The following is a 14,537-nucleotide window of genomic DNA, read 5'->3' on the forward strand; positions in this document are numbered from 1 at the left end:
ACAAAACCACTAGGGTTTGTTTATTCACTGTTTTTGGAGCCTCTAAGGGTCAGTTCCCCAGTTTTCCTTCCCCAAAGCCTAGGTCTAGAAAGTGACTTTTTTCAGTAAAAGCTCAGATTCTCACAGAGTCACGTGGCTCAGGAACTCGAGGCTTTAAGAAACAAACTCACCCTCATGAGACGTCTCATAAATTCATGGGAGATTTGGGTCGCTGAGTCTCACCACTGCCAGGTCTTGCAGTTTTCCCCTGAGTCTCGTGGGGATGTAAATGGCGTCTGTCTCAGAACACAGAATGTCCGCCAGACATAGAGGATGGGGGACTCCACCCAGAGAAGCAGTGACTGTCAGAAAGATTTGGGGGCTGTGGTGGATAATCAGCCGAACATGAACTCCCAGGGTTTGTCTACGCTACAGGCGGGCCTTTGCTCTAGCTATGTTTCTGTAGCACTTCACGATGAAGCTTGAACTCCACGGGACGTCAGACTTGGTGACGTCAGAGCAGTTATACCCACGTACGCCACCCACACCAATGCAAGAGACCAGATCAAAGACCTGGGCGCGATTTAGTGCAGTTAAAAACCCGGCTCATAATTTTTAATCCAATCTCACGATTTTGAAAGACAACCTCTCGATTTTTGACGCACTCCTGTGAACTTCAGGCTGATTCATGACTTTTCAGCCAATCTCGTGATCTGTTAACGCAGTCTCAGTCATTTAATGCTGATCTCGTGATTTTTAAAGCAATCTCACAATCTTCAGGCTGATTCATGATTTTTAAACCAGTCCCACATTTTTAACCCAGTCTCAGGATTTGGTTAGGCCTGGCTCATAACCATTGGCTGCTTTGGGCTGGTCCCACCACAGTGCCCCCATCCTAGTCTGACCCAGATCAGCACTCCCTGGGTGCCGCGGCAAGATGAGGAGAGGCGTGGCTGGGGCGTGTGTTTGGTGGATTATTGTGGCAGGCGGGACGTGCTGTGAGCTCTCAGTCCAATATGGGGCACCTCCTCCCTATGGTGTTCCTCACCCACTGGACTGCTTTGCAGACATTGGCGTAGACCCCGGGCCGTCCCGGCTGGGCACAGACAGCGGACCCCCAGGAGACCACGCCTTGCAGCTGCCCGTTGCAGACCAGTGGGCCTCCTGAATCCCCCTGCGGAGACAACATGGCACAATGAGCAAAATGCAGCCATGCCCCCAGCGCCCACACACACACACAGAGCAGGGCCCATCCCCTCCAGCAGGGGGCGGCAGGCACACACACAGACACAGGAAGGGTTTAAGAGCAGAAATGGGTTCAGGTGGTCTGAGCTTCTTACACCTGCGCTGGGGATCAGACAGGCCCAGGAACTGGATGAAGCCCAGCCCTTAGGGCTCGGTGTGGCCGGAGGGCAGATCGGCTGCTCTTTCATGGGGCACGAAGGCTGGCTGGGGCCAGGGCCTGAGTGACGATGGCCCCTCAGGAGCAGGCTGAGAAAGGTTTGCACGTCGTAGGAGATAAAGAGTATTGAGCTGTGTGAGCTCCGACACCCAGCACCGACCCCGCTCTCCGGGATGCCCCCTTACCTGGCACGAGTCTACGCCGCCCTGTTCCACACCAGCACAGAGCATGTTCTCCGTGATTTTGGCCCCATAGCCTTCCTGGCACCTGGCCTGGCTGACGCTAGAGACATCTGCACACCGCATGACGTCTGGGAACAAATCTGGGCAACGACAGAAAAACAGCAGTTCATGGGTAGGGTACACAGTGCAAGCGAAGAAAACTTAGGGTAAGATCCTCAACTGATGTAAACTGGCATAGACCCATTGACTCCAACGGAGCGACGGCCGATTGACCCCAACTGGAATCTGGCCCGATTGACTCCAACGGAGCGACGGCCGATTGACCCCAGCTGGGATCTGGCCCGATTGACTCCAACGGCGCGACGGCCGATTGACCCCAGCTGGGATCTGGCCCGATTGACTCCAACGGAGCGACGGCCGATTGACCCCAGCTGGAATCTGGCCCGATTGACTCCAACGGAGCGACGGCCGATTGACCCCAGCTGGGATCTGGCCCGATTGACTCCAACGGAGCGACGGCCGATTGACCCCAGCTGGGATCTGGCCCAATTGACTCCATGGAGCGATGGCCGATTGATCCCCGCTGGGATCTGGCCACATTCCTTTTCCAAAAAGGGAAATTTTTGATGAACAGAAAAGCCAGAAAAAAATCCTCATCTCAGGTCAAACAAATCCTTCTATTTAAATCCAGTATTTCAAGTTATACTATATTTCATTGTGATCTGAAGCACGTCTGTAATGTTTTTAAATTGTTTTGAAAACAAAAGGAAACATCTGAAGGAAACATTTTGAATAGAAAGAAACCCAAGCCATTGTGTCCCCGTGTTTTCAAATGCAAAGTTTTGACTATTTTCAAAATATTTTTTTCTGAAAAGAATCATAGAATATCAGGGTTAGAAGGGACCTCAGGAGGTCATCCAGTCCAACCCCCTGCTCAAAGCAGGACCAATCCACAATTTATGCCCCAGATCCCAAATGGCCCCCTCAAGGATTGAACTCACAACCCTGGGTTTAGCAGGCCAATGCTCAAACCACTGAGCTATCCCTCCCCCCTGTGTGGGACAGTTTGGTGGTGTCGAAGCTGCATTTCTCACTACAAATCATTTCTGTTGAAAAATTTCTCCCAGGAGAAGCCAAGAACCCTTGACAGCCCATTAACGAGGTCTTCTTAAAGAGCTTCCACCCCCTCACCAAGCTGAGCCCAACCTCAACCCCTCCCCTCTACACCCCAGCATGCCATACTTTGGGGGGACCTGATGGTGCCCCATCCTGACACGACACATCGTGTTCCAGGAGAGGCACAACGGGTAGCCAGGTTGATCGTGTTCACGTAGCGGTTGAGTTGAGCTGGTGCATCCAACTCCAGAAGCATGAAGTCGTTGTCATGTCGGCGGAAGTTATACTCTGGATGCACGAAGAAGTTGCGGATTCTTCGTATCTGTTCTGTGCCTTCGTTCACTCGTAGATTATAATCCCCCAGATGCACCTGCAGGGAGCTGCATGGAGAGAGGACAGAGGAAGAGATCAGTGGGCGGCAATTCAAAGGTCACATCGGGCAAGCAACTAGAATTGGGCCAATAATGGATTTTTCGATGTTGGGGTAGTCTCCGAGATCTCATCAACTTTGTTCACCGAGAACTCGGTTTCACTCCAGTCTCGTCCAATCTCGTGTTTTTCTTGGCATACACTTAGACTTCACAGAGTTGGTCAGAGTCCTGTGTCAAGGGCGGGGAGGGGAGTACAGGGCATACCACAGATCCAAAGAATACAAGTATTGGTTACTTTATATACAAGTTTAACCCTATTCTGATGCATGCATCCTCCATTTTACATATCATGCACTTTATGGTTGGTCCGGTTATTTCCAGGCCCAGTTCCTGTACATCTCATGCTTTGTTCTCATGCCACATGTACACAGCACATTTTGTTAGTTTTCTCCATCTGAATAGTGAGCTTCCACACATTCTTCGCCACTGTTGCTGACACTACTATTTCTTGCACCTGGTTTTGCACGCTGAAATGAACAATTTGGTAAACTCGTTCTGAATTTGTGGGACATTTTGATGTTATCAAAGCTGCAGTTTTCACCAAAGATCGTGAATTCCTTGTCCTTGGCTTTTGAGTGGGGCTGACCAGTTGTTCCAATAATGTTGAGATCATCCCAATATAAAAGGTTTGTGTAACTTTACCTCCCTCCCTGAACAAAAGTGTCCTGGTTTTTCACACTTGCTATCTGCTCATCCTACCTTTGGGACCCTCTTAACATGGTTATTTTTACTCTTGCCTTGTCCTGGTGTTACTGTGGCGTGCTCATACCAAGTTAAACCAATGTGCGGGAGCACTGAGAACTGCAAAGAGTAAATCTGGGTCAAAGAGTTTCGAATTTTCCAGTGAATCAAAAAGTCGTGGGAGAAAATTTCATTTCAATCATCATGAGACATTTCTGAAAATAAACTAACAGGGCAGTTTGAAAGAAAAAGTCTCAAATTGAAAATGGAAACGTTTTGAAAATGTCGACATGCGATATTGCAATTTTTAACGTATTATTTATATGTTTTAATTAGTTTTCCAAATACAACTGTAAGCAGAGTCAGGTTGAGCTCTACCCTGACATCTGGTGGGGAGTTGTGGAAAAGGACTTCAGGGGCTGATCTCGTTGGCATGAGCACACCCACCCCGCCTAGCATGATGGGACTGCTTGCCCATATGGTCACTTTGGCTGCTGTGGGATCCCCAGTCTCTTTGTTATTGGGGCAGGAGTAATAAAGGGTTGTTATCCTGGTTATGTGAATCAAGGACAGTAGAAGGATCACCTTGTGGGTGATAAGACATTGTCTTAGACTCTCAAACTCTCAAAGTCCCACACATGAGGAGGAAATATTTCTCAGTTTATGGATTTTCTCAGTTTATGGATTCCTGGCCCGAATGCTACTTAGTCGAGGGCAAGTCCCTCCGTCATAAAATGCCAGGTACAGTTCTACTGTCCTTGATTCACATAACCAGAATAACAACGCTTTATTACTCCTGCCCCAATAACAAAGAGACTGGGGATCCCACAGCAGCCAAAGTGACCATTTGGGCAAGCAGTCCCATCATGCTAGGCGGGGTGGGTGTGCTCATGCCAACGAGATCAGCTCCTGAAGTCCTTTTCCACAACTCCCCTCCAGATGTCAGGGTAGGGCTCAACCTGACTCTGCTTACACAGCAAAGATACCAGCTTCATCCTAACACACAAAGAGAGTTAGGAGAAAAGGAGGGGAGGGGAAGGACAGATCTATCTGCAGGATTTGCAGTAATTACAGAGCTCTAAAAAAGCAGCCTGAATCGCTTTCAATTTTTCGGCCACTCTCCTTCTGCAGAACACCAGGGATTCATTCCAGGGATTAAATTCTCACTGAGTATTTTCCGGAGCCCCCCCACCCCTCTCCATTCAGGGCTCCAGTCTTCAGCTGCAGGGTGGGGTGTGTGACACTTTGCACCCCATAGTCACCATAGTGATATGATTATGATATGGGTATGACATAATTATGATGCATCTTGTACCACATATGTCATGTGCAGTGTCCATGGAAAATGTATGCTTTGCTAAATATGATTATCCTGTTTGTAGGCATGTATCATTTTTGTATCTGGAGTTATGAATATTGACTATGTATCTGTATTTCAAATGTGTTTGCTCCTGGGGTAACACCCTCAAGGCAGTTTGCTTCTAGTCTGGCCAGCACATTGTGAAGGGACTATTCAAGTTGAGTGGCCCATCAAAGAATGCGTAACTCACAATGGACCATGGAAGTAGCCTGTCCACACTTGATGGTCCTTCCTGAAGATGTTCTAGCTAGGATATGGCTAATGGCCCCTGCTATGACTCAGGGAAGCATCGGTGTGACCCCTGCCTGTGGGTGTTGGTGTGAGGGCAAGCTTGGCAGCTTGCGGCTTGTCACAACATCACAGTGTGAGAGGGAACCCAGACTGGTAAAACAGAGGGCTCAGCAGTACCCCAGTTCCAGTTTGCACCCCGGGGAGGGGGGAGCATCACAGGGAGACTTGGGGCTTTAGCCCTGCAGGGTGTGCCAGGGTTCAGGGCTTCAGCTCTCCGGGGTGCGCCAGGGCTCAGGGCTTCAGCCACAGGGCGCCGCAGACCCCGTGAAACCAGCAGCGGGCTGCAGAGCCCCCCCGTTGAGAACCAAGAGCATCAGGTTGGAGTCAAGGGAAAATATTTCCCGGAGCTCCGCTCCATTCCATCAGCTCCTAGAGCACCTGCCCACGAGCCGCTGGTGGGATGCTACAAGGCCTAACGCTGGCGAGTGTGGAGGTGGGTTTCCCTCTGCACACGCCGCTGGGGAGACCGATGCTGGCGTGCTGCGTCCATGCTGGGGTGGGCACATCTGAACAAGGATGCTGGAAAACCGCAGAGGGTGCAGAGAGGAGCCACAAACACGATTTGCGGGCTGGAAAAAGAAGGGAGGACTACGGGGCTGGGGATTCGGGGGTGCAGAGGGAGACCTGGGTACAGAAGGGGGACACCAAGGAGGAAGATAAGGACTGGGGCCATGCGTTATTCCCATGCATCACCCTCTCTCCCTCCACCCCTGCATTGACTTACGTGCTCCGTAAGCGGCAGTGCGCAGCAGTCAGCACCCACTTCGGGGCTATCAGGCTACCGCCGCAGTAGATGCGGCCATTCCTCAGGAGAGCCACCTGGTAGGGACGGGAGCCAGTGATACAGTCTCTCCCTCCGATGACCCGGTGTCCCTGGGGGTCTGGGGCTGCAATGGAGAGTGGCAAACGTCAGCTGAAAGCAGGGCAGGGGGTGGGGTGGGCAGCAGCCATGTCCCTACGGATTGGCCCATGGCAGGATGACCATGAGCCGCCACTCGCTCACTCGCCCAAGGCGATCCGAGGTTGTACCCGGAGAGGTATTTGCAGTAGAGATAGGGATGTATTCATAGGCAACATGTAGGGGGGCGTGCGGGGTCAAGCGCCCTCCCCCCAAGATTTCTGCTTGGCCTGCCAGGAGGGAGGGAGAGAGGCTCCGTTCTTCCTTGATGCGCCTGCCCCCTGGCATGCTCGGCCCCCATCCCGGGTGGGGAGCGGAAGGGGCGGGACCAGCTGCTTCTCATGCCAGCCACTCTGGGTCGCTGCCTGAGCGAAAGCCCAGCTGAGGAGGTGGCAGCTTCGGCTGCCAGGGATAGGGGCCAAGTGTGCCCCCAATATTTCCCATGAAACAAATTCTAGTGCGGGGGGGGAACCCATTTGAGGTTGATCAGAACCTTTTGGTTTTGACAAGATCGCAGTGTCATAGATATATGGGACTGGAAGAGATCTCCAGAGGTCGTCAAGTCCAATCCCCTGCACTGTGGCAGGACCCCCACAAAAAACCTAGACCATCCCCGACAGGTGTTTGTCCAACCTGGTCTTAAAAACTTCCAGTGATGGGGGTTCCTTGGAAGCTGATTCCAGAGCTTAACTATCCTGAGAGTTAGGAAGTTTTTCCTAATATCTACCCTAGATCTGTCTTGCTGCAGATTAAGCCCATTGCTTCTTGTCCTTCCTTCAGCAGATATGGAGATCAATTGATCACCGGCCTCTTGATAACAGCCTTGAACATGTGTGAAGATTGTTCTTAGGTCCGACCTCAGTCTTCCTTTCTCAAGACTAAACATGCCCAGTTATTTTAACCTTTTCTCGCGGGTCAGGTTTCCTAAACCTCTGATCATTGTTGTTGCTCTCCTCCAGACTCTTTCAATTTGTCCACGTCTTTACTAAAGTGTGGTTGCCCAGAAGTGGACACATTTCTCCAACTGAGGCCTCACCAGTGCCAAGTAGAGCGGAACAATTACCTCCCATGTCTTTCATATGGCACTCCCCTGTTCATATACTCCAGAATGACATTGGGCTTTTTCATAGCTGCATCACACTGCTGACTCGTATTCCATTAGTGCTCCACTGTCACCCCCCGATCCTTTTCAGCAGTGCTGTCACCTAGCCAGTTATTCCCCATTTTGCGCATTTGATTTTTCCTTCTGAAAACTACTTTGTAGTTGTCTTTACTGAATTTCATACGAATTTCAGACCAATTCTCCAATATGTCAAGGTCATTTTGAAATCTAATCCTGTCCTCCAAAGTGCTTGCAACCCCTCTCAGCTTGGTGTCACCCATAAATTTATCAGCATACTCTCCACTCATTATCCAAATCATTAATTAAAATATTGAATAGTACCAGACCCAGGACTGAGCCCTGTGGGACATGACTAGATACACCACCCCCACAGTTTGACAGTGAACCATTGATAACTACTCTTTGAGTATGGTCTTTCAACCAGTTGCGCACCCACCTTCTAGTAATTTCATCTAGACCACATTGTTCTAGCTTGCTTATGGGGATGTCATGGGGGTCTGTGTCAAAAGCCTTTCTAAAATAAAGATATAGTTCATCCACTACTTTCTCCCATCTAATAGGCCAGTAACCCTTTTAAAGAAGGAAATTAGGTTGATTTGGCACAATTCATTCTTGACAAATCCATGCTGGCTATTCCATATAGCCCTATTGTCTTCCAGGGGCTTACAAATGGATTGTTTTTTTTGGGTTCAATAATTTGTTGCAGTATCTTTTCAGGTATCAAAGTTAGGCTACCTGGTCTGGAATTTTCTGGGTCATCTTTGTTCCCCTTTTTAAAGAGAGGAATTATGTTTGCCCTTCTCCAGTCTCCTGGGACCTCACCTGTCCTCCAGGAGTGCTCAAAGATAATTGCTAATGGTTCTGAGAGTGCTTCAGCTAATTTCTTAAGTATCCAAGGGTGAATTTCATCAGGCCCTGCTGTCTTGAATACATCTAACTTAGCTAAATATTCTTTAACCTGTTCTTTCCTTGTTTTGGCTTGAGTTTATTCCCCCTGGTTGATAATATTAATTGTGTTGAGTATCTGGTCTCCATTAACCTTTTTAGTGAAGACTGAAGCAAAATAGGCATTAAACAGCTCAGTTTTCTTGATGTCATGAGTTACTAGCTCTCCTTCCCTGCTGAGTAGAGGACCTCCACTTTCCTTCCTCTTTCTCTTGCTCCCCATGTATTTAAAGAACCTCTTCCTATTGCTTTTTATATCCCTTGCTAACTCATTTTGTGCCTTAAATATGCTGATTTTGTCCCTACATACTTGTGCTATTCTTTTGTTCTCCTCCTTAACAATTTGTCAATATTTCCAATTTTTTGTAGAACTCCTTTCTGATTTTCAGGTCATTACATTGCTCCTCATGGAGCCTGACTGGTCCCTTACTATGCTTCCTATCTTTCCTGCTCACTGGGATAGTTTTGCAATTGTGCCTTTAATATTATCTCCTTGAGAAACAGCCTAGTCTCCTGAACTCCTTCGTCCCTTAGATTTTCTTCTCATGGGATCTTACGTACCAGTTCACTGAGCTTCTTAAAGTCTACTTTTTTGAAGTCCATTCTCCTTAGTCTGCTGCCCTCACTCCTTCCTTTCTTTCGTGTCATGAAATTTTTCTTTTCGTGATGACTTCTCCCCAAACTGCCTTCCATCTCAAGAGTTGCTACCGATTTCTCCCTGTTGGTAAGGAACCAGTCTAACATGCTCAGAACGTCTGTGGATTGGGAATCTTTAACATATACTCACCATTGACTTAGATTTGCTCGTTCCTTTGGCAATTTCCCATGCCTATGTGTCCTTCATGAATGAAATTTAAGATCCTGTTTTTTTCCCCTGAGGATAAATGGAAGCTTAACATGCTTCCCTTTGAGGAGAACATTATCCATCACTGCAGGCTTATATGTGTCATAAACATACAGCTAAGGGTATCATAAAATCCCTCCTTACCTGTAAAGGGTTAAGAAGCTCAGGTAACCTGGTTGGCACCTGACCAAAAGGACCAATAAGGGGAGAAGATACTTTCAAATCTGTGGGGGAAGGTTTTTGCTTTGTTCTCTTTGTTGGTTCTCTCCGAGTCAGTGAGGAATCAGGACAGGGAAAATACATCTCCCAAAGCCCTACTTGAACTAAACATCTGGATTACGAAAATTGTAAGTAAAGCAAGGAAATGCATTAGTTTATCTTTTGTTTAGCTTGTGAATTTTCCCTGTGCTAGATGGAGGTTTATCCTGGTTTTTGTAACTTTTAAATTTTGCCTAGAGGGAAATCCTCTGTGTTTTTAATCTGATTGTTCTGTAAAATTACCTTCCGTCCTGATTTTACAGAGGTGCTTCTTTTACTTTTTTTTTTTCTTTATAATAAAGTTCTGTTTTTTAAGAATCTGTTTGTGTTTTTTAAAAAAGAACAGGAATACTTGTGGCACCTTAGAGACTAACCAATTTATTAGAGTATAAGCTTTCATGAGCTACAGCTCACTTCATCGGATGCATAAAGTGGAAAGTACAGTGAGGAGATTTTATACATACACACAGACCATGAAAAAATATACATTGTAAGGAGAGTGATCACTTAAGATGAGCTATTACCAGCAGGAGAGTGGGGTGGGGGGAGAGAAAACCTTTTGAAGTGATAATCAAGATGGGCCATTTCCAGCACATTTCCAGGAGTGAACAAGAACACCTGAGGAACAGTGGGGGGGGGGAGGGAGGAATAAACAAGGGGAAATAGTTTAAGAATGTAAGAGAATAAATGGACACAAATCAGATGTCAAGAATTATAACATTCATAAACCAGTCGGAGAACACTTCAATCTCTCTGGACACTCGATTTCTGATCTCAAAGTGACTATCCTTCAACAAAAAACTTCGAAAACAGACTCCAACGAGAGATTGCTGAATTGGAATTAATTTGCAAATTGGATACAATTAACTTAGGCTTGAATAGAGACTGGGAGTGGTTGAGTCATTATACTAAGTGAAACTATTTCCCCTTGTTTATTCCTTCCCCCCTTCCACCCCCCGCACTGTTCCTCAGACGTTCTTGATAACTCCTGGAAATGTGCTGTAAATGGCCCACCTTGATTATCACTTCAAAAGGTTTTCTCTCCCCCCACCCGACCCTCCTGCTGGTAATAGCTCATCTTAAGTGATCACTCTCCTTACAATGTATATTTTTCATGGTCTGTGTGTATGTATAAAACCTCCTCGCTGTACTTTCCACTTTATGCATCCGATGAAGTGAGCTGTAGCTCATGAAAGCTTATGCTCAAATAAATTGGTTAGTCTCTAAGGTGCCACAAGTCCTCCTTTTCTTTTTGCGAATACAGACTAACATGGCTGCTACTCTGAAACCTTTGGGTTTTTAGTGTCCTACAAACCCAAGGGTCTCGTTTGTGCTCACCTTGTTTATTTTTCAAGCCTCCCCAGGCAAAGGGGTATGGCTTGGGGGGATATTTTGTGGGAATAGGAACTCCAAGTGGTCCTTTCCCTGATTCTTTGTCTAAATCACTGGTGGTGACAGCATACCTCAGTCCAAGGACAAATAGATATTTGTGCCTTGGGGAAGTTTTTAACCTAAGCTGGTAGAAATAAGCTTAGGGGATCTTTCATGTGGGTCCCCACATCTGTACCCTAGAGTTCAGAATGGGGACGGAACCCTGACAATATGGCATAATGTTTAGGCATGAAATGTGTTTTCCATCCAGAATGTAGAGTATTCATCATGGACTCCAGTATCTCTGCAGTTGCACTTGATCACATATCCCACATGTGAGGTGACACACCATTTGAGTAGGTTGATGTGGAAGTCAACCTTGGAGTTGGCTTCTGGAGCCTGGCCTTGACGGGTCTCATTTAGATCTTGGAAAAAACATCATCCCACAATTATTTGACTTCCTGATACAAATTCAACAGTGGAATCATAATTCTGAAACGTGATTTGAGCTGGGATTTGAGATGGCACTCAGCTTTGAAATAGGTTATTTCGATCATGAATGATCCATAGACACAGCTGGGAGAAGCTTCAAGACCAAGTAAGATTTCCCAGACTTTCTTTCTCAAGTGGTATGCATTTGGAGACTGCGTCTGTGAAGACTCTGGATGCTAATGATACATATCTCCAGCTGCAGTCTTTGCCCTAGCCCATTTTGCAAATATTGCAAAAAAAAAAAAAAAAGGCAGAATATTGTAGCTGAGCTGCATAGTCCAATAGTCTTTTCAGTTCTTTAGATTCACCATTCATGGTCCACTTCCATTGCACATCCAACAGCAGCACTATTATCCTATGCGCTGTGTTCTCACAGATGTCATCAAGCGATTTTCCCCACAAAAATTGGCATATCTAGTGCATGCCACACTAGCCCAGAGTCCCTACCTAATAGCTACACCAGAGGATAGAAGCTCAGGAGTACAGCTGGTTGGAAAATTTCCAATGGAACAGTTTTTTCCTACAGAAAATGCCATTTTGTCAAAATGGAGACATTTCACAGGCAACATGTCTATTTCAACGAGATCTTCTTTGGAAAGAAATGGACATGATCAGAATGGAACGTTTCAATTTTCATTTTGAAATGACAATTTGTTTAGCTATTTTACAACCTTATTTAATTTATTTTAATTCCTTACAAATTAAAAATTGGAACTAAACACCTCAAGTGTATCAAAATTAAACATTTTAATTGATCAGAAGTATTTTTTTGAAAATTTCATCTGAAAATGTCAAAATTTGTTGGTGTAGTTCTGATTTGGAATGAAAATAAATTTCAAAATCACAGAATGTCTCACAGAAGATTCTAGTTCCTGCCCAACTGCACTCACAAATCTATAGGTGCATGGAACCGGATATTTTCATTAGAGAGGAAAGGCTCGTGGTTTTACACATTGGGTCCTGGATCTTATCCCTGCAGACGAGCTAGCCAGGGCATCATCAGCAGGGATGGATAGAAACTGTTTTAATGGACAATCAGGGTTTCAACAAAACAAAGTTTTTCAATTCCTGTGGAAATTTTTTATTTTTTTTATTTGGAAATACTGTTGGCATGCTTCTGCAGTGCTGCAGTTTGGTGCCCCATTTTCCTCTATAAGCCATGCAACACAGAAGGACTACATCTCCCATGATGCGTCACAGCCAGAGACTCCCATAATACCATCACCTTCCCTCTCCATGAGTGGTGTATCATGGGAGATGTAGTCTGACCAAAGAGGTTGCCAGTAAAGAAGGATGGGAGCCTCAAGCACCCATACTACAACTCCCATGAAGCATTGCGGCAGCGTTTCCAGATCAGAATGTTTCAGGTTTCAATTACTTTTTTTTTTTAAGTCAAATTATTTAGGGTGGGAGGAGCAGAAATAATTATTTGTTTTTTTGATTGGATAGTCGCAGGCCAGCTGGTGTTCTCTGCTGATGATGTGTACAATTTGCTTGAGCTGAATATTTGGGTAGGCAAAATTTACATATCAAACCAGCTTGCTCAGGCAGGGATGATAATCTATTGTAGGTGGCATTGGTTACCTAACACTTTACATGATCAAACCCTGTTTTCAGTGGCTGAAACTCTTCTATCAAACTTTAACTCTTCAAGCTGAGATTTTCCACGCATGCTCTCTGAACGTCCTCTGGAAAGATCCAGTTTCAGCCATTTCCAAGAATGAGGTTCAGGAATGATAGGTCATTTCTGCAATGTTCAAACAATTCTCCAACCACTTTTTGAAGTGCTCTCGTGCCTTGATAGCAGGGACTTGAAATTTTGCAAAGGAATAGCCCTGGGGTCAGGGTGGTGCCTTTTGCTGTTCTCGTGAAAATTCTCCCAGGCTTGGTGTACGCATGCTCAGGAGAGCAGGAGGTTGGTCAGTGACTGGCATTTCTAGGCTTTACCTCAATACAAATGATTAAAACTGTCAAAAAAGGGCCTGCAGTGAAACTGCAGAACCTTCTCACCCAACCCAACTTTGGCTTCTTGCGTGATTCTTTTTCCTACCTGTGGCTGCCCCGACTACCAGCATTGCGATGACCAGCAGCTCCATGGCAGTTGTGGCAATGGATACGGTCGTCGGAGTCACTGGCTTTGCTGCAGGGAAAGAGATAGAAAGGAAATCGTTGGCCATGGGCATCTAGAGGACGACGGATGCCTCGCAGGGAAGGTGCACGCTTAGGATTCAGTAAAGCCAGGCTTGAGTCCCTGTTCTTCCACAGGCTCCCATGAGCAAGTGGTTTCTCTGCACCTCGGCTGCCCTGCCTGTACCAGGAGATGATAGCACTGCCCGACATGGGGAGGGGAAATGCACTGTGATCATCTGTTGGCAATGGGGGCCCAGTCTCCCCCAACTCAGCTGCATCTTCCACTTTCACCCGGTCCCAGTCGCCCCCAGGGACAAGTTCCATGGAAAGATCTGATCTGTTGGGGGAACTAAATCTCAAGCCAGATGACAAAGATTTCCATGAGCTGGACTGAGCTCACCCCTCTCCTACTAGTTCCCCTTCTAACATGTCACCCCAATAACAGAGGAGGGAAAACTCCCCATAACCAGCTTAATAACAGAGAAATTAATAGATCTAAGGTGCTATCTGGCCCCCATTACAGTAGTATCCAAGCACTTCCCAATCTTTACCCTATTTATCCCCACAATTTGTTGGTGAGCAGGGCAGAACTACAATCCCCATTGTACAGATGGGGAAACTAAGCGATTAGGCCAAGGTCCTACAGGGAGGCGGAGGCAGCGGCAGACCAGAGATGTACCAGCTGAGCAGCCGAAGTACCAAGCCATCTGTCTTCGTTGAGTGCCCCTTGCCATTCCCTATAATCCCCCCAATAATACAGCAGTGCTCCTTGGCACCCCATTATCATCCCCAATAACAAAACAATACCCACATGTTACCCTATTGTCCCCTGAAAGCTGAGAGATGCCCCATAATCCTCCCAATAATGGAGTGATGCCCTGGCAGCCCATAATCACCCCAATAACAGTGAAATGCTCCAAGGCACCACCCTACATCAGTTTCCAAACCACAGCTATCTCCTTTCCACCCTGCCACCATAACCCATCCAGCCACCCCCCAGCCAGGCATCCCGACAACAGGAGCTGGACTGGCCC

General features: G+C 46.7%; 1 protein-coding gene across 1 annotated transcript; it reads right to left on the reverse strand.

The window, feature by feature from the left end:
- Positions 1-408: 408 nt before the first annotated feature.
- Positions 409-14,210, reverse strand: LOC140902943 (trypsin-3). Its single transcript, XM_073323526.2, has 7 exons — positions 14,183-14,210; positions 13,424-13,513; positions 6,167-6,341; positions 2,806-3,059; positions 1,567-1,703; positions 1,028-1,153; positions 409-552 (listed from the first exon to the last, which is right to left on the reverse strand). The coding sequence occupies exons 1-7, from the start codon at positions 14,208-14,210 to the stop codon at positions 409-411; spliced, it is 954 nt and encodes a 317-aa protein (XP_073179627.1).
- Positions 14,211-14,537: the final 327 nt, after the last annotated feature.

The sequence above is a fragment of the Lepidochelys kempii genome, chromosome 24, assembly GCF_965140285.1.
Source record: "Lepidochelys kempii isolate rLepKem1 chromosome 24, rLepKem1.hap1, whole genome shotgun sequence".
Lineage (NCBI taxonomy): Eukaryota > Metazoa > Chordata > Testudines > Cheloniidae > Lepidochelys > Lepidochelys kempii.

What these genes read in the sequence shown, in the direction of transcription:
- LOC140902943 (XM_073323526.2), bottom strand. Translation starts at nt 14,210, where the DNA reads ATGGCTTGGTACTTCGGCTGCTCAGCTG. An exon ending in GGTAGTCGGGGCAGCCACAG is followed by an intron (nt 6,342 to 13,423) that starts GTAGGAAAAAGA and finishes GACGTTTGCCAC; the next exon opens with TCTCCATTGCAGCCCCAGAC. An exon ending in TCTGCAAAGCAGTCCAGTGG is followed by an intron (nt 553 to 1,027) that starts GTGAGGAACACC and finishes AATCGCGCCCAG; the next exon opens with GTCTTTGATCTGGTCTCTTG.